Here is a 20,784-nt window from a genome sequence, read left to right as displayed (position 1 = left end):
CGTCCGAGCAAGTATCGCGCGTATATAAAAAATTCGTAAATAATTAAATACAACCGGTGGAAATCGAGAGGTGGATCGGAGAAAGTTACGTGCACGTAACATATTTCTATCGACGCAACTTGTTCCAAGTTCGCATTGTTACTTTTTTTAACCGTTATACACACGAATGACGCAATCTCTCGCGAGAGCGTTTGATTTGTTGTGAATGAGCTGCACGATAATATCTCTCCGCTCTCCGAACTGCGGCGAGACAGTCCACGACAGCAAAAAATCCTCGTGAAATATGTGTGCTATATGCATAAAAAAATACTCGTGAAATTCTCTCATCCATAAGGGAAAATCTTCGCGATTTCGATCTCACCGTACACCAACGATCGAGCCAGCGGCAGCGCAATAAAAGGGACATGAAAACACGTCGAAGCGATTAGCGATCGTAATGTGGATCGCGGAGCGAAAACAGACCGAAAGTAGCAGTGCTGGCGTTTCGGAGCAGCAGCGGCGCGACGAGGTAGGGGGACACGTGGTCTGCGTATAGCTGCCGCGAGCGAGCTCTCCGCGCGATCAACAACAGCGCAAAGAGAGAGAGAGAGAGAGAGAGAGAGAGAGAAGACGCTCGGCCGTATGTACACGTATATGTATCCGCGCGGAGCGATTCGACGACAACAACAAGCGCGTCATCGCCGTCACATGGCTGTGTGCGTGCGTTAAGTCTGAATCGCGCGCCGCCGCCGCCGCCGTCTGGATCCTATATCCTCCTCTCTCTTTCTATTATATGTCGCTAGGCTCGCTGCTGCGGTAAAAACAATCTGGCCAGAGCGGAGCAGCTGCGCAATCGAGTCAGCGAAATATTAAGCAGCAGTGCAGTGCGGATCGCTATATACACAGTGTTCTCGGTAGTGAGTGTACGCCGCGCGAGTATACATGTGTGTATAATATCGAGTCGCGACTTGGCATGCACGCAAACAAGCCTCGCGCGTGAGAGAGAGAGAGAGAGAGAGCAGAGGGAGCGTCACACGTATTATATGCTCATACATGTGTCCGAGTCTCTGTGTGTATCGCGCGCGAGCGGAGGTATAGCGGGCTATACGATGCCCGTCGGGCCGTCGTCGTAGTAGCTCTCGCGCGCGCGCGCCGCCGCCGCCGCCGCCGCCGCCGCCATTCGAGTGCTCAGCGCCTGCGTACAGCTTGTTTACAACTGCGAAGCTTACCATACACACATGACCTTTCCAAGATGGACACGAGCACCCGTCGTCTTATTGCTTAGCGTGCGCAAAACCAGCGCTCCAACGGCCTGATAGCTCGCTGTTTACGAGCACGCATTAGTTCCGTGTGATTCCCATATCCACGGCAACCGCGACCCAGTGCAGTTCAGTTAAGTGCAGTGAGTGCTCATTTACACGGCGCCGTGCACGCGCGAGTACCCATAACTACGTATAACGTCTATCCGTCTCCGTCTGTGTACGGAACCCCCGTGTGTGGTCACCCGCGCCTCGCTATCTCGTCGTCGGCGGAGCAGCTGCCAAGTATCCCACGGCGGCAGCAGGCGCGAGAGACGAGCGCGCAGCCTCTTCTCCGAGGGCAGCAGCAGGTTCATCAACCCAGCAGACTCGCGTGCTGCTGCTGCTGCTGCTGCTGCGTTATACACGTCCGATATACCATGTGTATATATAGCGAAGAGAGAGAGGCGCCCAACGGCCAACGCATATAGTGCGCGTCGGACGGAAACGAGAGTGCGACGTATTTATATACTACATGTGCAACGTAATAGAAAAGTGCAGCGCATAACCCGGAGAGGAGTGAAAGAAGAGAGGGAGACGGCGCTAGAAGGAACGAGTGAGGCAACACCTGGCCTCCTGCGGGAACAGCCTCTTTCGCGCGGTGTGCTCCTTCGCAGCACTGCTGTTGGGGCCCCCCTCCCCCGGACCGCCTCCGTCTCTCGCAGCTCGCGCGCCACCGCGGCTCGATCCCCTCGTCGTCATTGCCGTCGTCGCAGTTGGACTCGGAGCCGAGCGGCCAGGTCATCCGCGCGGCGCCTATTGCGCACATGAGCCGCCGCCGTCCCGGCCTTGAGTCCCCGACGGCGCCGAGCAGCGGCAACAGCCTCGCATCAGGAGCAGCCTCCGAGGGATGCTGCTAGCGGTGTCGCCGAGGCTCTCCCCCAAGCTGGCCGGCCGCGCGGGGACGCGCACGGGCGCTGTCTAGGGCGCGGCGCACGCAACACGCGCGCAACCTCAGGCGCAGGGGGAGAGATCAACTCTCTCGCTCTCTCTCTCGCTCTCTTCTTCGCTCGCGGCGAGCACATAAGCGCGACAGAGACAGAGCGCGACACGACACCTTGGGAGAAAGCGAGAGGGAGAGAGCGCGCCCGAGCGAGACAGCCGTGTGCGTATGCTTGTACGCGCACCGCATACTCGCTTGCGCGACGGACGGCCGAGAGGAGCCCTCGCCGCTCTTCGCCACCGCAACACGTGCTCGCCGTAGCAAGCACCTGCCATGCTGCCGAGGCCCGCGGTTCCCCGGGCCAGCACCACCTGAACACGGCGCACGTCGCCAGCCTCCTTTCCCCCCCGTGGCTGCTGCTGCGTTCCGCGGCCGCTAACCACCAGCAGCACCACCACCACCGCCACCATCATCACAACAACAACAACAACAACAACAACATGTCCTCCCCGTCCGTGGTCCAATCGCCGGGGCCCGTCGTCCTCGCCGCTCACCTCAAGAAGCTCAAGACCCTCAAGAAGAAGTACTTCGTGCTGCATGCCGAGGTTCTAGGGCATCCCGCCTGCCTCGAGTACTACGACAGCAAAAAGAAGTACGAGAGCAGGCAACCGCCCAAGCGTAGCATCTCCGTGCGCAGCTGCTTCAATATCAACAACCGCACGGACACCAAGCACAAGCATGTTATCGCTCTCTACACCAAGGACGACTGCTTCTCCCTGGTGCTGGAAAACGAGAAGGACCAGGAGCAGTGGCTCAACGCTCTGCTACTCCTGCAGAATGGTGACCAGACAGATGGCGAGCAACCACGGCCTACATTTGGTGAGCCAGCACTGTCCCAGCTTGACAGCTTGTTTTCGTTCACCTCTCTCATGCATCCATGTTTGTCCGTAGAGCACATCTGGCAGGTGATCATGCAGAAGAAGGGACTCGGAGAGCGAAAGAACATCACTGGTCCCTACAGACTGTGCCTCACAGACCGAGTTCTCAGCTTGGTCAAGCTTGGAGCCGATGACAAGTCGGACTCTATTGAATTTTCCGTGAGTAGCCTTCTTATTATTGCTCCAATCTGGCAGATTTGCTCATGTTTGTGTATGGGCGTTATTACAGTTGAGCTGCATAAGACGCTCTGGCTGCATGGACCGTATATTCTACATGGAGGTGGGTCGGTCCGCCATTGCAGGTGGAGGAGAGTTCTGGATGGAAGTTGAGGACAATAACATTGCGCAGAACATGCACACAGCCATCAACAATGCTATGACCAACTCCAGTAGCACCAAGGATGAAGGTCCCAGGCAGAGGTTGCGCAGTTCCTCAGCCAACGAAGCCAGCAAACCTATATCGGTTTTGCAGAGGAGGCACACTGCGCAGAAACTGCACAGTTTTTCACCTTTAGGTAGGCCCTCTATAGAGGTTTTCATCTTCTCATATCTAATAGGCGTATGTTACCTCACTATCAGCAATTGTTTTGCTACATTGTAAGACAATGTAGTGACTCACAGACATTCACTGTGCAAGTTTAAATTGATGTTTGTCATTCTGTGTTAAAAGATTGCTGACTCACGTTAATTACAAGTAATTTACAATAATAAACATTTCATTGAAATTGTAAAAGTTAAATTATTCTGTGTGAAAGTTGCTTACGTGTATGATATCTAGTGAAATAACATTTAATTTATTCTTTAAGTTTTTTATACCATTAATATCATGACGTAGTGTATTATAGTAAAAATAATGACACTAGTTTCATATTCATATTTTTTAAAATAATTCAAAGGAAAATAACATTGAGCACTTGATTCCCACAAAAGGCAAATATAAGAATGCGATGATTTAAAAATTGTTAAATAAATGAGCTTTCAAGTAACACACGTGGGTTGCGGGCTTTACAGAGGAACAAAGGATGCACGAGGATCAGGTGGCACCATTACAGGAGCAGAACGTCACTGCATCTGCCCCCTCACAGGGTAGTCAAACACAGACTACCTCTACTTCCAATACACATATGGGTCTGTTCAGTCACAGTAGTCGTACGCTTTTTTTATTCTCTTTCGCTCGTGCAACTCCTTATATTTGGATAGGAAAGATCAGTTATATGTCAACGTTTTGAAGTATATTCTCAATCCACGTAGAGAGACAATATATTGTTTTTAGTCTATTTTTTTCTTAATATCCATGAGCATAAAATTACTTTCATTGCATACCTCTGTCTGCGTGGAATTTATTGATTTCTTTGGCATTGGAATGTATAAATTATAAAAATTGAAATGTAGCTTATTCCATCATTCCAACGCTAGCTGCTAGATGTCGGTATACCTTTAAGGTGCTTTTGCTATTTGCCATATACATTTGGACTTTGCGGAAATTTGCAATGTTATCCATTGGTTGCTTAGCTCATCTTTTATACGTATTTTTTTATTTATTTTTTTACTTTACATATCCCACATAGATATTCGACTTATACGTAGAAACAAAGTTTTAGCCAAAACCTTGATCGCTAGACACTGGCAAACACATCAGACTCGGAATCAGTGTCGTTACATTTTTATGTAGAAGCAAACAGATTGTAAATATAGACAAGATTGCACACTACGAGTCATTAGTCACTTGCAGTAATTATGGAGCATTAAAAAAAGCGTATATATATGGATGTAATGTGTTTTGGAAAACGATTGGAATGTGATAATTACTTGGTGATTATGACTTGAGATCGGTGAGGAGACACAGAGAGAATGCTTAGTATATACTGCTACGATCCAAATTAGTTTGGGTGGCAGATGAGTCTTTAGTCTTGAGATGTCTGTATGAGGTGCCTGTACCTGTACACTTAGCCGTATGTAGGGAGAGTTGATTAAGCTATAAGAGCCAACGATTAAAAAACAAAAAGAGATACGAGAGAATGAGGGTTGTGGTGTAAATTTGCAGCTGCTGTCGGTGTAACAGAGAGCGGAATCCTGGGGACAAGCGCCTCTACTAAAAGCAGCGCTGCCATGACGAATAGACGTCGACATTCGGTAGCAAGTCATCCGATCCCATCCACAACCAATAACAACATATCCCAATCCACTCATGCCAATACAACATCATCGTCGAGCACAACAAGCACTACCGCAACCGCGACAATATCCCATCAGAGAACCCTGTCGCTGCCCTTAGCCGCTGTTGCTATCAATCAAACGCAATCATCCAAAAGATCCGTGTTACGCTGTATGTATTCTCTCTATCACTGTTTCTTTTTTTCGCTCTCTCTCTCTCTCTCTCTCTCTCTCCTTCTCTGCATCTCTGTCAGCCCTTGTCTGAACGCTGACGAAAAGAATAAGCGAAATCCGTGCTCTTTGCCATCAGCGAGTGAATCTCCTCGTCATAATTGTCAGTTTGCGCATTCTCTCCAGATTGCAGTGCAATCCTTTTACGACGTCAAAGTCGAGATGATACATCTGCTCCTATGTAGCACGCAGGTGCCTTCGTCGTCGTCGTCGTCGTCGTCGTCGCGTTGCTTGCATGATCCGACACATCGAACTCACGCTTCATTTTTTTGTTTACTTACATCGCTAACATGTCATGGTTTTACCCCTATATCTGCTGTGCGATTAATATACTTTGAATGAACCTCGGCCTAAGTCGACTTTTTTTTGACGTTATTTTTTGTGTCTGCATTAACATTCTTTCACGAGATCCTGTCTGTATGGCGTATACGCCGCTAATGTTTGTCATATTATTAACCCGACACTATACACAGTCTCATTTCAATATTCAATGTTCAACAATATATATGATTCATCGAATGTGTCCATTACGTGCCGTTCAAAGTATAGGTGTTTTTCAATGTCCACGTTTATATATATATAATATATTTCTTCGAAGCGTATGTACCTGTATATATTATTTTAAATATAACATCAGCATTTTAATTTTCGACAGGTTGAGCACATTAATACCGTTCGATCACGATAAAATTATAATTTTTCAACCTTTTATTCTAGGCCAACAGACTCGTAAAAACAGCCGAAGTGCAGCTATAAACTCGCTGATCCAATATTTTCAAACGATAGATAATTGCGCTCGACCCCGGCAATCATTCATGGTTACGGCATTGACCTCCAAACGCAAGGTGCATTCGCAGATATATAGAGATACAACGAGGCAATGCGCGCGAGCGACTCAACTTGTTTTAAAAATCGACGGTGTCATCGCTACGAAGTAATGCCGAGACTTTCACGTACATCGCGATGTTCCACTGCACGTATAAAGACTGTAGACCAACAACGATCTGTATCAGACGCGAGACTAGTGATAGTGTGTTGATTTGCTACGCGCGTGGGAAACCCCGTCGATTATGACGTTTGGATAATCGCCGGATACACACTTTAAATTCTACAGCGACTTGTGTCACTCCTATGTGTGGAGATAATTCGGCGATCGTCGATGCTGTGTCTAGATAAAGAAAATGTTGACGATGACGTTATCGCCGTGTTGTTCTATTATCGAACTTGATTTTTTTTCGGAGATGACGCGAATAATGTCGGTCCAAAGCACCGGTAGTGGTTTTGAAGCGAACCGTGTGTTTTCCCGGGTCGAGCGATCTCACTTAATTTTATTGTTAAGACTGATGTGACTCTCAACTTGTTGTTGTTTCCTTTAAAACTTTGATGTAGCCTTAATTGTTTCAATATATTATCTACCGGAAAAATCAAAGCCGGAGAACGAGACAACAATGACGTAACAGCAACGCCTTTATTTTCTAATTAGCAAGTCCCGTTATGTACGCACGATCTCGCGACAGAGAGACAGATGAGGAGCGAATAAAAGAAAAGGCCACGAACTAGATGTATATTGTTGCACATATGTATATATATATATATATTGCTCTGCATCTCCTTATCTTTTGTTTATGAATTAACAAAAAACGCTCAAGATAGATTGGTTACTTACGAGCCTTGTGTACATATTATAATCTGGGCGTGCCTAATGTGCTCTCGTGTACAATATGTGTGCCGATACATGAATATGCAATGCGCCGTATACTAAAAAGCAGACAAAAAAAACAATGACCATACTTATATGAGCAAACGATATCGATTGACCACTATATACTAACTCTCAACTTTATTAATATAAACGCTGGGATATAATGGTATTGGCTTTGAAACGAAACTTCCTGCACCCCGCTGCACGGTGGATGCGCATCAGATAACCCACTCCGACATCCTCGAATGGCAATGACTAATTTAGTTTTCTGGGCATTTTCAGGCGTTCCAACGGTGCGGGACAGATGCGATAGTCTGCCATCGAGAGCGCGCACAACGAGCGAGGGTCATCCCGGTGGTCCAGTCATCACCACCAGCGTCATCAGTAACAGCGTCATCACGACCATGGCGCAACAGTCATTACAGCACGGCAGAGTGGCCTACCTGGCGCCACACGTGCCCAGGCCACATTCGATGCACAGCCGGGTGCTGTCGTACTCGCCGCCCGTCGCCTCGATGCCCATCAGTCCGGCCTCTGCCGCCTGTTCCACGGATTCGGCTGGATCCTCGTTGTCCATGGACGACGCGTCCGAGAATATCATGGAGGAGGCGGTCATATCTAAATACGGGCACTCGCTCACGCCCGACGAGCCCGTCATCCTCGAGGAGAACGGCGACGACTACGTGCCCTGGTCCGCCAGCCACCAGCAAAAGTATTCGCCTAACTTCAAGTCCTGCTCCCCTTCGCAGGTATGCAACAATGCGGATTTCATTGTAATGAGAGTTGTTTCGTATGAATTAGTGCTGCCGCACGCGCGATTTTGTCAGAATCTCGTATTTCATCATTGATCGGAGATTGAAATGCACGATTATCTCGTGTACATCGGTCCGGGCGTAATTCGATAAAAGAAATTTGTTTTTACGCACGCGAATCCTAATCAGATGTAGGCTTGATTAATTTTGCATAATGATGATCTAACCGAAAAACATGTGTCGAAAAAAAATTTGCAGCAAAGTTCCTACGTCGAGATGTACAGCCCGTGCAGTTCGAGTCCCGGGCGGGGTGCGTACATGCCAATGAGCCCGGCGACAGGGGCGCACTCGCATTCACGGACTTCGTCACTTGTCGAGGAGAGCAGCACTTTGCCGGACGGCTACGTGCCGATGGCACCGGTTGGCGATCACGGCTACGTCGACATGGATCCGGCCAACAACCACAACGGTCACTTCCCTGACGACATGTCGCAGCACGGTGGCAGCAGCTGTTCTGTTACCTCCGGCACGCCCAGCACGGATCTGCGATTCTCGGAGTATCACCTCGACAAGGTCACGAGTTTCCTCCCACCTGGAGAGGACCTGCAAGCGAGGCCCACCAGGGCCTACTCCGTTGGCTCGCGGCCCGAGCCCGCCAATAGGCATCGAAAAAATAGGTAAACCAAGTTTGATGCGCTTGTTTATATTTCAAATTCAAGCACTTTTATATAACGTCTCATTTGAAATTATAATTATCTCACTTCGTTCTTTCGCTTTATTTCAAAAGGTCGTGAAAACAGAACTGTGTTGTCGTGTTGTTTTTTTAGTAGAGACTAAAAAAAGGAATTTACTTAGAAAACAAATCAGCTCGGAAAACTACATGTGTTTGTCACTAAATGCCTGTGCTTATTTACTTTCAGACTGGAAATTGCCCAACAAGAAGCAAGCAGAGTGCGTGCTTTCTCTGTGGGAAGTCGATCGAAAAGGCCTGAAATCGGCAGGCTTGCTAATGTTGTTACTGCTCCACTAGTCGCTGGTATTGAGAGTTCGCACTCGAACAAGTCATATTCGGCGCCTCTTTTATCAAGTTCATGGGGCCATCAATCCGGTTGTTCCATCACTTCCGAGCGCATGGAAGACCTTATGGAACTGGACTTCACTAGGCCCAATGGCCCAGTTGCACTCTCGTCGCCTCCCTCCTCGTATTCGCAATCGCAATCATATTCAACTGCCACCGACACCAGTTCCTACGTCGATATGTCTCCTGGACAGCCGCCAATATCCACCACTGCCCCCTATGTTGACATGAACGGACCAACAAAGGTATGCATTTTATACCATTAATTGCATGATTCATTTGTTTGTCCAACATTTTTATACTTTCTTCGTAAAATGTTATTTGTGCGCTGATTGAACATGATTCATTGGTCATTTCCGCACCGCTATATAGCCAAAGCATGAATGATACTTTTTAGATACTTCTTGGAGATAAAACTTTAAATATTTGTGTCGATAAATACATTACTAAATATCATGATACAGACAGTAATATAAATAAAAGAACATCGTGTGACTATCTCAGTTAGAACTGTTAGTATCAATTTTTTTGTACATAAATTTTAGTATTAATGTAGAAGTTTAAGTAAATGTACATTTTTCAACGCACATTAAAAAAATTATAATTTGTATTTAGATAGAAATATTTCTCATTGATAACTGAAAATTAATTAGAATTTTTTTTTACAGATAAATCGGAATAATAACAACAGTAACAGCAACAATAACAACAATAATAACAATATTACTACTGCCAATCACAATCACAATCATTCTTTAGTAATGGTTTCTACACATAAACCAGTCATAACGCAGGTTTCATCATTATTGAAGCCTGTCGAAGAAACGGAGTCGCCCTATATGAGAATGGATAAAGGTCTCGAGGATTGGACTCAGTCTAGAATAAGTCCAAAACAGGTTCCGTCGCCCTGCCAGGACGACTACATGCAGATGAACGGACCTCCTGGCGGAACCAGAACTGCGCCCATGGACTTGCCACAACCTCGACGTCCTCCCGAGGGTTACGTTGAAATGTCGTTCAAGGCCAAACCTAGTCTCGAGCAAGACTACATAAACATGAGCATGGGACTAGGTCGTAACAATCGCAGACATCACAACAATAATCGCAAGAAAAAATGCTCGTTGCCAATCGCGATTCAGGCTGGCAGCAAGTCTTCCAAGACCCCAAATTTTTTGCCGCTCAATGGCAGTCCAAGTTCAGAGAGCCTAGCAAGCACGCCAGCTTCTCCGCCGCGGGCCACGCCGACCGGTTCCTCTGCCACGATATTCCCTTTCTCGCTTAACAGTCCCCAGTCGCCCGTCAAGCCATTCAACACATCGCAAGCTGGCACTGATAACAAGTCTTCCTCTGTCGGGGATGTATCTTCCACAAAGAACGAAAGTGGCAATATCGTGCCAGTTACAAGGAAAATCTCGGCACCAAGTCCTCTCCCCGGAGTTGACGGCTGTCCCTCATCGAAGAAGGCCCACGACAACCCTCCCGACACATCTGTGAACTCGACGACGAGGTAGGTGCTAGTGTCTTCACTCGTCTGTTATTCAATACATCAGTATTTTCAATTCATAAAATATAATTTTTCAGAAATGTTACCGTGACGAGTAAACAGAATGATCCCGTAAGCCTCGTTAGCAGCAATCCGGTTGTGACAAGTTCCGTCAGCAAAGAGCCTCTGCGGCTTACTTCGAATTCCATAGCTCTGAGTCAAGAGCCAGCACCTTCTCTCAGTCCGATCACGAAGAAGCTGTCAGATCTGACGGTATCAAAGCCACGTCTTGTAACTGCATCGCCGACTACGAGTCCCACGCCCTCCGGTTTCAAGCCTGTGCAGCTTCCGAAACCTGCCTCACCGAAGATCTTGGACGACACGACGCCAACTGCAACACCCACGCCTACACCTACACCTACGCCAACACCAACGCCCAGTCCCCTGGATAGCGAGGGTTACGAGAAGCTGCAGCCCGGAGCAACTCTTTTGCACTATGCGCGTCTCGATTTGCCCGAGATTGCCGGAGCGCCTCCTGTCTCGCCTACCCCCGTCCAGGAGGGTTTCACTTACGCAGAAATCGATTTCGCTAAGCTCAAACAAAACTAGGATTATACGAACACGCGCGTAAACACACTTGTAAAGAGATACCGCCGAAATTCAGACGTGTTGTTTGGTGCTCGACGTCGCTTCGGTCTTCTTTTCATCGACGATCAGTCGCGAACGACGATTGCGCCTTGTAAATAGAGAAATCATGTATGTATCTTTAAAAAACTCGAATAAATCATGTATACATACGAAACGTTTAATTGTAAGTATATATATATATATACATATATATATATAAAATATAAATATAATATCAACGATTAATAAACGCGTAGTAAACGTCAACTTCTTTTTTTGATTTTATTGCTTTAATTTTAAAATGTTCTCTTAAAATCTTCCTTATAATAACCACTTCGCTCAGTACCCGTTCAAGACAACACTGAAGATTATTTATTTTACAAGATTCGAAGTAATTTTAAGGATAAATAAAATACAATTTAAAAGATAAACTCGTCATATTTATTACTTATGTACATGAAAATATTTTTTTATTTTTTAACAACCATAACAAATAAGTAATTTTTAATCAGTATAAAAGTCATAAAAGCGATGGCAGTACATGTACATTTTTCGCGTTTTGCTAGGCACATAGTAAAGTACACTTATTGGATCGATTGTTCATGCATTTACAATATTGCACAATGTACATACTTATATGTCAAGTTGATATTGTTTACGAACTAAATTTAAACTAATTGTCAGTTATTTATTTACCGCAAGAAGTCAAAGTAAACAATTAAATTAGTCTTATTTAAAGTTTATAGTAGTAAGTAAATAACTTGAAAATGGCAATTGATTTTAATTTTGCGTGTGGACTCAATCACATAGAAAAGGAGGTAAGGCCGCACTTTGGTTCATAAAGAATAACCATAACACTTCAATTGCATTTCAAGTGCGTTTATAAATCTAATCTAGTTGAAAAATACGGAATGTAAAAGTATATTACTATAGAGTTGATATTTTAAATCATTTTTTAACGTAGGCAAAGTAGTGTGATAGAGGCATTGTTTATCCCGATTGTAAAAGATTTTTAACAAACCTCTATAACACTTTCCGAAAATCTTGAACTTTATTTACAGATTAAAAAAAATCAATTATTGTTTTTGAATATCTTAGAGTTAATTTGTAGAATATTAAATTACGAAAGTTACAATTTTATGCAGTTGATATTTTACGATTTTATTATTAAAATTATCGAAGAACATTCTTACAACTTACTAGCAGTTGTTTTATATGCACTTTTTAAAATTTATTATACAAAAATAGTTTCGATATTCAATATTTTGTGCAAAATAGCGTTAAAATTCATTAACCATTTTACATATGATGAAGTGATAAAAGTCTGTTCGGGTTTTACACAACTATACATATTGTTCTAAATGATTGTCAATGTATCACACAGTATACCAGATTTTTTAAGCAATTTTTCACGCAAAATGGTAATAGAAAATTTAACAATATGCTTACGAGTATTTAAAAATATTACCCTTACAGATGTTTTGATAATTTTTTAATTATAACAAGTAAAATCAACAGAGATTTTGCATCAATAGTGCAACAGTAAAGATAGTTTTTTTATTTACACAATCATATAAGTTTAAAATAACGTAAACCTGTACAATTTAGAAAAATTCATTGAGACAACGATTTAATAGTTAATATGAGCAATACAATCAATAGTAAATTTTGTTATTTGTAAAATTCGTTACACGTTGATAGATTTTACAAAAACATGTATAATTTAAAATCACTACTGATGGATGGATCTCTAAAATTATTTAACTAGTAAGTTGTATTTTTAGAATGAATATAAAATCATCAGGTTTCTGTAATTGCATTTCATATTTTGTAAAATCAACTTTTTTTCTATATTTAAATTCATGATAAAAATTGTTATTTATAAATTTCCTAATTTTTAGTATTTTTAGTCTTTATACAATATTGATACTCGCTACATCATTTGATTTCAACTAAAATGGCATATCTTAGAAATAGAAATACAATAGAAATTCTATAACGTTAACTGTGATTTTCAATTTTATAGGTTGAGCGGTACTTTGATTTCTCTTCAGGAGCCATGCTTTGCCAAACATCATATAAATACTCTCGTACCTGCTCATCTGTTGCATCAGTGTGCTGATCTCTTATGGTGAAAAAATTTCTTTCGTAGTATACTTCAAAATCTGGTGGTTGTAATTTATTTATCATTTTTGAAATGCGTTTTTGCTTTTGAAAGGTAGCGGCTCGTAGGTCATCCTCGTTTGGAGGTGAAACTGGCGGAGTTTCTAAGTTTAAATTACTTTCTACATCAGTATTACTTACATTTGTACTCAGTCTTGAGTCATCATTTGAATCAGTCTGTTTTAAATGCTGCAAAATAAATTGTGTTATTCTTGTAATAATTCAGTTAGTCAGCTGTTAGTCAGATAAAGGACTTTGAGTTGTTTACCTTCTTTGCACTTTTTGTGTCATCATCTTTCCGTTTTCTTTTTTTGATGGCGCCATTGTTATTTGAAGCATTGGTCTTTGAGTCTTTTTGTCTCGGTTTGAAATTCTCCAAAGGGGACATATCAATTTCATAAAGTACGTCCATAGCCTCTGCTACTGCTTTTTGCCATGTTCCATAAATATTTGGCTTGATGGTCAGCGCAGCAGCAAACTTGGGTTCCTTCTTTCTTATAATATCAGTTACAAGACTAGCACGTTTACGAAAATCTTCAATTCCATTGTCAAAATGCAGCATGTGATGTGAGGGTATCCAACTGTGTCTTCCATTATCATTGAAGAAGTGTACATGAATCATCAATGTTTTAGATTTACCAACAGCTGTAACAGACAATCAATGATGTATGAAACAAATGTAATCCTGTATAAAAGGCTTTGAAATAATGCTGCCATACTTTGAACTTTTTGATAAATCATTGGAGAGTTAGGATCATGCGTGATCATGCAAGGCCAAAATGGATAAATGCTCATTCGAGCCCAGGCTAATGTTCCCAATTCCCATGTGCTGTTCTTAATCAAGTCTTCGGATGATAATGCATTGTTAACAAGCGTAGAGTTTCTGGAGTCATTGACCATGGACACATCCGTTGAGGAATTTTTACTTTCATCGGCATTGCTGGATTCCGATTCCTCTGAGGCACTGTCTTCATCCTTAAAAAATATTCATCAATCTCATTATTAATATCTATTCAGTAACAGGTTACGTAATCAAAACATTGCAATGATCAATGCCGTAAAAACATACAACGCAGTGCATGAAAAGATTACAACATTTACAATACCATACTCGTTGAGAAGTCGGGTTATATAAAGTTTATAACATGGTTTCACGTTTATTTAGGCGAGCGAATAGGTTATATCACAGTTTCTAAAAAAAACTCACCAGTTCCATACTCTCGTCGTGTTTCTCCAGAGAACTTTCCCCGCTGTGCTCGTCCTCTTCGTGCTCCATCTCTCGAGGAACAGTTATAAATCAACGAGTTCGACTAAAGCTAAGGTTTTTATTTATTATAATTATTGCAACAGTACTGGCCCAGGCCGTCAACGTCAACAAACACAGAAGATTATCCCGAATAACCCGATGCGAGGCGGGATGACTTCCCGCGTTTTCGCGGCTCTTCGAGCGCTGGTGGCGCTCAAGTTTTTTCACGTCTGCCACGTTCACGGGCAAGCACAACACTAGAAACTGCTCCGAAATGCGCGCATTGTGGTAAGTGATTGTTTTGCCGTTATTGACGAATTTCAATCGATAATTTGTTCGAGCAGCTTGTTTGTTTGTCTGATTTTCTTTTGTATTTCGAATTTCAGAAGGGACGAGAGGTTGAAAATTAATTTACATCTAAGTTGGTAAGCCTGCGTGTAGTGGATTGGTTTTGCGCGAAATTTAAGATAAACTCGCGTCTATGCGTGTTGTAAACATTGACTTTTTAGGCATTATTATGTAAATCGTATATTTTCGAATAAAAAGAATCGCTATTATACATTATGTAGAATACATATGGAATTCTTTTTGATGGTTAAAAAATGTAAAATTTGATTGATAATTAAGATACAAGAGTATTATACTCGCTGTACCAGGACACTACAACGCCTCTTGTTAGCCAAATCATTCGCTATTGTCAAAAATTAAAAACTTCTGATTTATTCGAATTTCAATTTTATACATTGTGATCCATTGCGAATGAGAGAGATTTCAAATAAGTAACTGTTATATATACACTTAAATTTCGTAAATACAAATGTAACAAGCAAACGTAGTATTTTCGTCAGATGCGATTAATTGTATACGATAGTCCGATCATTGGAGTTTCGCCCCTATATATATATATATATATATATATATAAAGAGAGAGCGCCAGATTTTCCGCGTCGAGCTCTTATAGGCAAGCGAGGCGAGAATCATGTTCGGCAAACATCGTAAAATCGACGTTTCCTAATAAGCTCTTATTAGGGCTCCCATTTGGCGCCCCTCGTATATAAGAGCAGTCCGTTCATCTTATAAATAGAATTCCAATCACGAGAAAAACATCACGCACTGCATATATATATATATATATATATATACATATATATATATATGGCAGCTCTTATATCGTCAGACATTTTCTTATACACTATAAAAATATTGTCGAAAGTAATTTATGATAATTTTGCTTCGAAAATAAAAGTAGCCGGGGGTATAAAGAGCGAGAACGTTTTATTCTTCTATGCAATCTTAGCGATTCCATCATCATCAGGTTGCGACGACTCTGTGTATACGCGCACAATATATATATATATATATATATACCGTATGCCAAAGCGCGCAAGCGAGTAAGAGAGAGAGAGAGAGAGAGAGAGAGAGACAGAGTCTCGCTGCGGGACGGCAGATAAAAGCCAATTGAATTTAAATCATGAATACGAACGAAGCGAGCTTTGCGAGTCGGTGCAAAGGCCCGCCGGCAATCTGGTGGCAGCTTTGTGCCGGTAATGGCTCGAAATCGTGCTGCCTCGACCACCCCCCGGGGGCCATATACCTCCTGCTCTATAGGTATACATAGGTATACCTACGCTGTGTGTGTGTGTGTGTGTATAGCTTACGACGTGCGGCTGCTCCGCTTTGCTCGCTTCCCGTCTCTCTCTCTCTCTCTCTCTCTCTCTCTCTCTCTCTCTCTCTCTCTCTCTCTCGCCGTCGTGCGGCGCGCGCGCGAGGGTGTATAATAACGATCGCGACATCGATCAGCGACTTGTCGTCGCTCCGCCTCTCCTTTTCAACCCGATGTCTCTCTCGATTATACTGATGTGTGTGTGTGGCGTTTTGAGCGGCTGCTGTATATTGGAGTCTTTTACGCTTTATAGTACGCGATTTCATGATAACGATTGATGCTCTCGATTTTCGTGTAATCGGGTGCAATTTGTATTAATTTTTCGTCATAAGACTTTGTGAAATTTCGTCTGACTACTGGCGGCTAACTGAACCTACAGACAAACTATAAAAATAGGGAACAGACATGGTTCTGCTATATACATATAAATACTTATATACAGTAGAAAATAGCGTAAGAATACGTTATGCATCAATTTTTTGCTGATTTAATACCTCTGGGCCCGGCTAAAAGGATAAATACCTATGAATCTATTTTCATTTTGAAGCATTATCTCTCATCTCCATTATGATTTTGGAGAAAACAATAAGCTTATTTTATGCATTAAAATTTACATGCGTTTATGTCATCCATATATATTTTCATCCTTTGCGCCGCCATATTGATCACGTGAGCTCTCAATCGCTTAAACGTATCATTAGGAAACCGAATCTTCAAAACACTATTACTTAACAAATATTGCAGTAAAAATCGTAGCTTTTGTGTAAGATTTATCCTTAACTTTATTTTAAAAAAGGTTTTATAAATCACGTCTGTTCGCCATTAAAGATTTCCCCGTCAATCCCCTCGAATTCTCGCCCACCACGCGTTACATCCCTCGAACGGTACGAGCGCGCGCCAGGAACAAGGAAGTAATAAAAGCGCATTTTTCTCTCTGTCTCGCAGCGCGAGCCGCGCGCGCCAGACAATTGTGCAAAAAGGCGTTGCACTCCGTCGACCAAGCCTTTATCCGTTTCGTCCAGGGCCAAGCGCGCGCAGCACCGAAGGTCGCAAAAACCGATCCAAATTGAAACGTCGCTATTAGTGCAGTGCGCTGCAGCCATGAGCGAGCGCGGGCACGCGCCGTCAGGTCAAGTGGCACGCGACGCGTGCAAACTGTGGGGATCGGTAATGAATGCGCTCGCCGAGAAAAGGATCCTCAAGGTTTCCAGTTGTCGCACATAACTTAAACAAACTCCTGAGAGAGAGAGAGAGAGAGAGAGAGACTCGTCCCGACCCTGAGCTCAGGGTCGCAGTCGCGTGCCGCATCGGCGCGACTCGACGAATCTCTTAGCTTCCCCTTACTTACCCCATCGCTCTACTCCCCCCCCTCTCCCGGATGTGTATGAGCGTATGGTCGAGCGCACGCGCCCACGCTCTCCCCCCCCCCCCCACCCTCTTTTGGAATATCGCGTTGACTTTGCGCGCAAACTACCGTTGGCTTGTGTCCTGCCTCCCTTACCTCGCAGGAGCGCGCACGCGTCCTGCAGCCCCGCGGAAAGACCTTCGGATTATATTGCACTCTCTGTGCAGCGAGCGAGCCCTATCGTTGGAGCTTTGTCTCGCAGAACTTGTTACGACTGCCGTAAACGATTTCGTTTATTGCACCTTTTTCTCGCAGGCGTGCCCCGTCGCAACTGGTCGGAACGGTATAGAGTAGGAGGAAGCTGAGATGCTTCTGTGATATTTAGTGCAGGCTCTAAAATTGTTTATGACTCTGTATCGGGATGCCTAGTAGTTTTCGTGGCTCGTCGCACTCTTTATATGAGAAAAGTCAGGCGGGAGTGATAGCTGACTCCCTTTTTTTCGACGTCGCGCTCTTCGATACGAATGTGTATAATTAATTAACTGCTCGACTTTACTTTAGAAAATGTATCAATCTCAATAATCGTACCTTTTCCCAAGAAAAGACTATAAGCATTTTTATCATTTGTTTCAGAGACGGCGAACTGGACTTGGACTAGTGAAGCGTCAGCCGATGACATGGAATAAAAGGAATGATTTGAAAAATGTGCACATTTCGCGCGCAAGGAGGCGGGAAAAGAGTCAAAGCCAAGAGCGAGAATTGAAAAGAGTCAAAACAGAAGTGTATCTGCAATCTCTACACACTGTGCACCACTGTTACTTCCGCAAGTATTATGGCTCGTCAGAGCGTTCCGGCGTCCTTGGGGCCACGCGTCGTCGTCGAGATCTCCGAGATCCGCAACACACAGCTAAGCATAGAGAGGCCAACAAGAAGACGAGAGAGAGAGGGAGAGAAAGGAACTCACGGGCGGGCTGGCGTAGGTGTTTTATGGAGGCCATAATGGGTGCCGCAATACCCATTTCCCTCCAGCCTCGCGCAGTGTACACAGAGTCGCGCGCCTCTTCTCGGCTCTTTTGCCCTCTCTCTCTCCCTCTCTCTCTCTCCCGCTACGCAGCTCATCTCCCTGTCAACGTTCGCTCATACTTACTCGAGAGAGAGAGAGAGAGAGACGGTCCTTTGTTTTTGCAGGTCTTGCGCGCGCGCGCGCGCGCGAGGCCCCCAACAAGCCGAAATCTGTGCTACGCAGGGGTCGGCCGAGATGATGCGCTCATAGGCTGTACGGCCTCTGCGCGCGCGTCACTTTACAAGCGGAAGAGGCAAGATGAGAGGAGCCGCGCTCACCCCGGGAAACTTTCATATTTACGGGACCATTGTGCGCAACTTTACGAGGCTACAATTCCTGTTTGCGATATTACTTATTTTCATTAAAACGACTGACGGCGGGTGGCTCTCCCTCTCTCGAGCAAGCAAGCGCGGGGCAAGGTCGCATTACTCCGCCCTGGAGAAGCGTGCCGCTCTTGTTCAAGCTGCTGCTGCTGCTGCAGTAGTGGTACACAGCGCTTTTTGACTACCTCAGCTTTTATACGGTGCTCTCTGTGTTCGAGTTCCGCTACCCTTCTTCTTCTCCTTGACGTTCTGTCTTTTATGTCTTTACTGCTCTCTTTTGTCGTAGATACTTTTCTCGCCTCTATTAGTTTTGCATATCGATCGATAATATTGTTGGAATAATTTTGAGTGCCCAGTCATTGCGTTGACTCACCCAACTCTCCTCGGGGTTCACTTCGGAAGGGTTGAGTGACGAGTAGCAGAGCGTGTGACTGTACGTTATATTACGAGAGGAAGCCATGAAGCTTTTGACACTCGATTATAATAATAAACTGCCGTCGCATATACGTATAACCGATGCACACAATATATAACGTTCTTGGTTTTTCGAGAGAGAGAGAGAGAGAGAGAGAGAGAGAGCTTATTTGCCTGAACTGTTTATTGGTTCTGACGAAATTTTTCTCGAAAATGGCTCTTTGCAAATGATCAAAGCCGGAGAACAAACGAGCCCGCCTCGGCTCTTTGCGCAACGATAAGCGGAATTTTTGCTCACGTTCATCTCGTTCTGAGTAGATTTTTCGGCCTGCTCTATACATTTCGAATATGTGTACACTCGAGAGTTCGAGAGTCAACAGGAATGCCTTTGCGAAATCGGCGTTCGGTCAAAAATTAAAAAAAAAAAAAAAAAAATAACTGTTCGATGACAATTGAGCATTTAATGGATTCTCCGTTATCACTTTTTTTCGCATTTAATCGTAACCATTTAGAAAGGCATATCCTTATCATTTTTCAATTACGCACTTCCACAGATTGATATTAAAGTGCGAAACGCTGTTCCTTCCCCAACACATCATTTTCCAAAGTTCGCGTCCTGCTACTCACACCCACACAGACGTATCACGGCTTATCGCACCGTTTGCCAATAATAGCTTCAATCGAGAAACGTTATCGCCCATCGCACTATGCGCCCAGTACAGTATGTACCCACTCGATTTCAAAAAGTAAAAGCACAATCGAAAAGACGGCTACAAAAAAATTCTCCTACACACACTCGAGCTCATCATCATCACTGCCTCGAGTATCGTCTTTCGTTTATTTCCGCGTGACTCAGAGCTCGAGCTGGTATCCGTATAGAAAAAAATCCACATAGCAATAAAGACACTCCGTAGCGCGCGGGAGAGCTCAATCAATCGGAAGAGCGCGCGATAAATATTATGATTGCGATCGGCATATGAAAGGCGCACCGCCGCCGTGTGCTATCGCCCGTATCCTATAGTATAATACAATACACCCGCACAGAAGATCTCGTCTCTCTCAATATCCGCCAACGCTTCCATACGATATAATATATTATCAGCGAGTTTTGATTTTGACTACCGTAAACGCGCGAATCGATACGCTTGCGCTTAGCGAATACTCGGAAAACGAGCCGACGATATAGATAATACACGCACGAGAGAGCTGCGGCTATATGCGCGATTGAAATGTGCCGCGAGTATACGGCCGGAGTTTACATTCCTTTTTTTCTCTTTCCTTTTTTAATTAATACTCGCTGCTATCTTATCTCTCTTTGGTATACGCTCTCGCACGTACGGATCCCCTGATGTGTGTTATATTTATATTCCGTACCTCCGGGGCGAGCGAGTGTGTGTGTGTGTGTGTGCGAAGAGGCCGACCTTTTGGCCGGTCTCTTTTGT

General features: G+C 44.1%; 2 protein-coding genes across 6 annotated transcripts; one reads left to right on the top strand and one right to left on the bottom strand.

Moving 5' to 3' along the window:
• Window positions 1-784: 784 nt before the first annotated feature.
• On the top strand, window positions 785-11,556 carry LOC100119908 (mucin-5AC). Of its 4 annotated transcripts, XM_031932407.2 has the most exons (10): window positions 785-3,039; window positions 3,112-3,257; window positions 3,328-3,613; window positions 4,110-4,226; window positions 5,143-5,424; window positions 7,468-7,934; window positions 8,196-8,614; window positions 8,858-9,260; window positions 9,684-10,522; window positions 10,597-11,556. In XM_031932407.2, exons 1-10 carry the CDS (start codon window positions 2,661-2,663, stop codon window positions 11,105-11,107), a joined length of 3,849 nt encoding a protein of 1,282 aa, XP_031788267.1. In that variant the 5' UTR covers window positions 785-2,660; the 3' UTR covers window positions 11,108-11,556. The 4 variants fall into 4 exon arrangements, with proteins under 4 accessions (XP_031788267.1, XP_031788270.1, XP_031788268.1 ...); XM_031932408.2 differs by lacking the exon at window positions 4,110-4,226 and having other exon boundaries at window positions 2,053-3,039; XM_031932409.2 differs by lacking the exon at window positions 5,143-5,424 and having other exon boundaries at window positions 2,053-3,039.
• LOC100119941 (probable histone-lysine N-methyltransferase Mes-4) lies at window positions 11,544-14,832 on the bottom strand. 2 transcript variants are annotated; one of them, XM_001603583.4, is made up of 5 exons: window positions 14,496-14,832; window positions 14,008-14,263; window positions 13,557-13,933; window positions 13,430-13,477; window positions 11,544-13,290 (listed from the first exon to the last, which is right to left on the bottom strand). In XM_001603583.4, the coding sequence occupies exons 1-5, from the start codon at window positions 14,562-14,564 to the stop codon at window positions 13,252-13,254; spliced, it is 789 nt and encodes a 262-aa protein (XP_001603633.2). In that variant the 5' UTR covers window positions 14,565-14,832; the 3' UTR covers window positions 11,544-13,251. The 2 variants fall into 2 exon arrangements, with proteins under 2 accessions (XP_001603633.2, XP_008216917.1); XM_008218695.1 differs by having other exon boundaries at window positions 11,544-13,477.
• Window positions 14,833-20,784: the final 5,952 nt, after the last annotated feature.

Source organism: Nasonia vitripennis, chromosome 5 (assembly GCF_009193385.2).
Source record: "Nasonia vitripennis strain AsymCx chromosome 5, Nvit_psr_1.1, whole genome shotgun sequence".
Lineage (NCBI taxonomy): Eukaryota > Metazoa > Arthropoda > Insecta > Hymenoptera > Pteromalidae > Nasonia > Nasonia vitripennis.
Note: the sequence above shows the minus strand (reverse complement) of the source record. Positions and strands in the feature narration are given on the sequence as shown.

Excerpts from the sequence above, each read along its gene's own strand:
- LOC100119908 (XM_031932407.2), top strand. The coding sequence starts at position 2,661 with ATGTCCTCCCCGTCCGTGGTCCAATCGCCGGGGCCCGTCGTCCTCGCC. Across the intron at positions 3,258-3,327 it reads CGGACTCTATTGAATTTTCC|TTGAGCTGCATAAGACGCTC; the intron begins GTGAGTAGCCTT and ends GCGTTATTACAG. Across the intron at positions 9,261-9,683 it reads ACATGAACGGACCAACAAAG|ATAAATCGGAATAATAACAA; the intron begins GTATGCATTTTA and ends TTTTTTTTACAG.
- LOC100119941 (XM_008218695.1), bottom strand. The coding sequence starts at position 14,564 with ATGGAGCACGAAGAGGACGAGCACAGCGGGGAAAGTTCTCTGGAGAAA. Across the intron at positions 13,934-14,007 it reads GATTTATCAAAAAGTTCAAA|CTGTTGGTAAATCTAAAACA; the intron begins GTATGGCAGCAT and ends TGTCTGTTACAG. Across the intron at positions 13,478-13,556 it reads ACACAAAAAGTGCAAAGAAG|CATTTAAAACAGACTGATTC; the intron begins GTAAACAACTCA and ends TTTATTTTGCAG.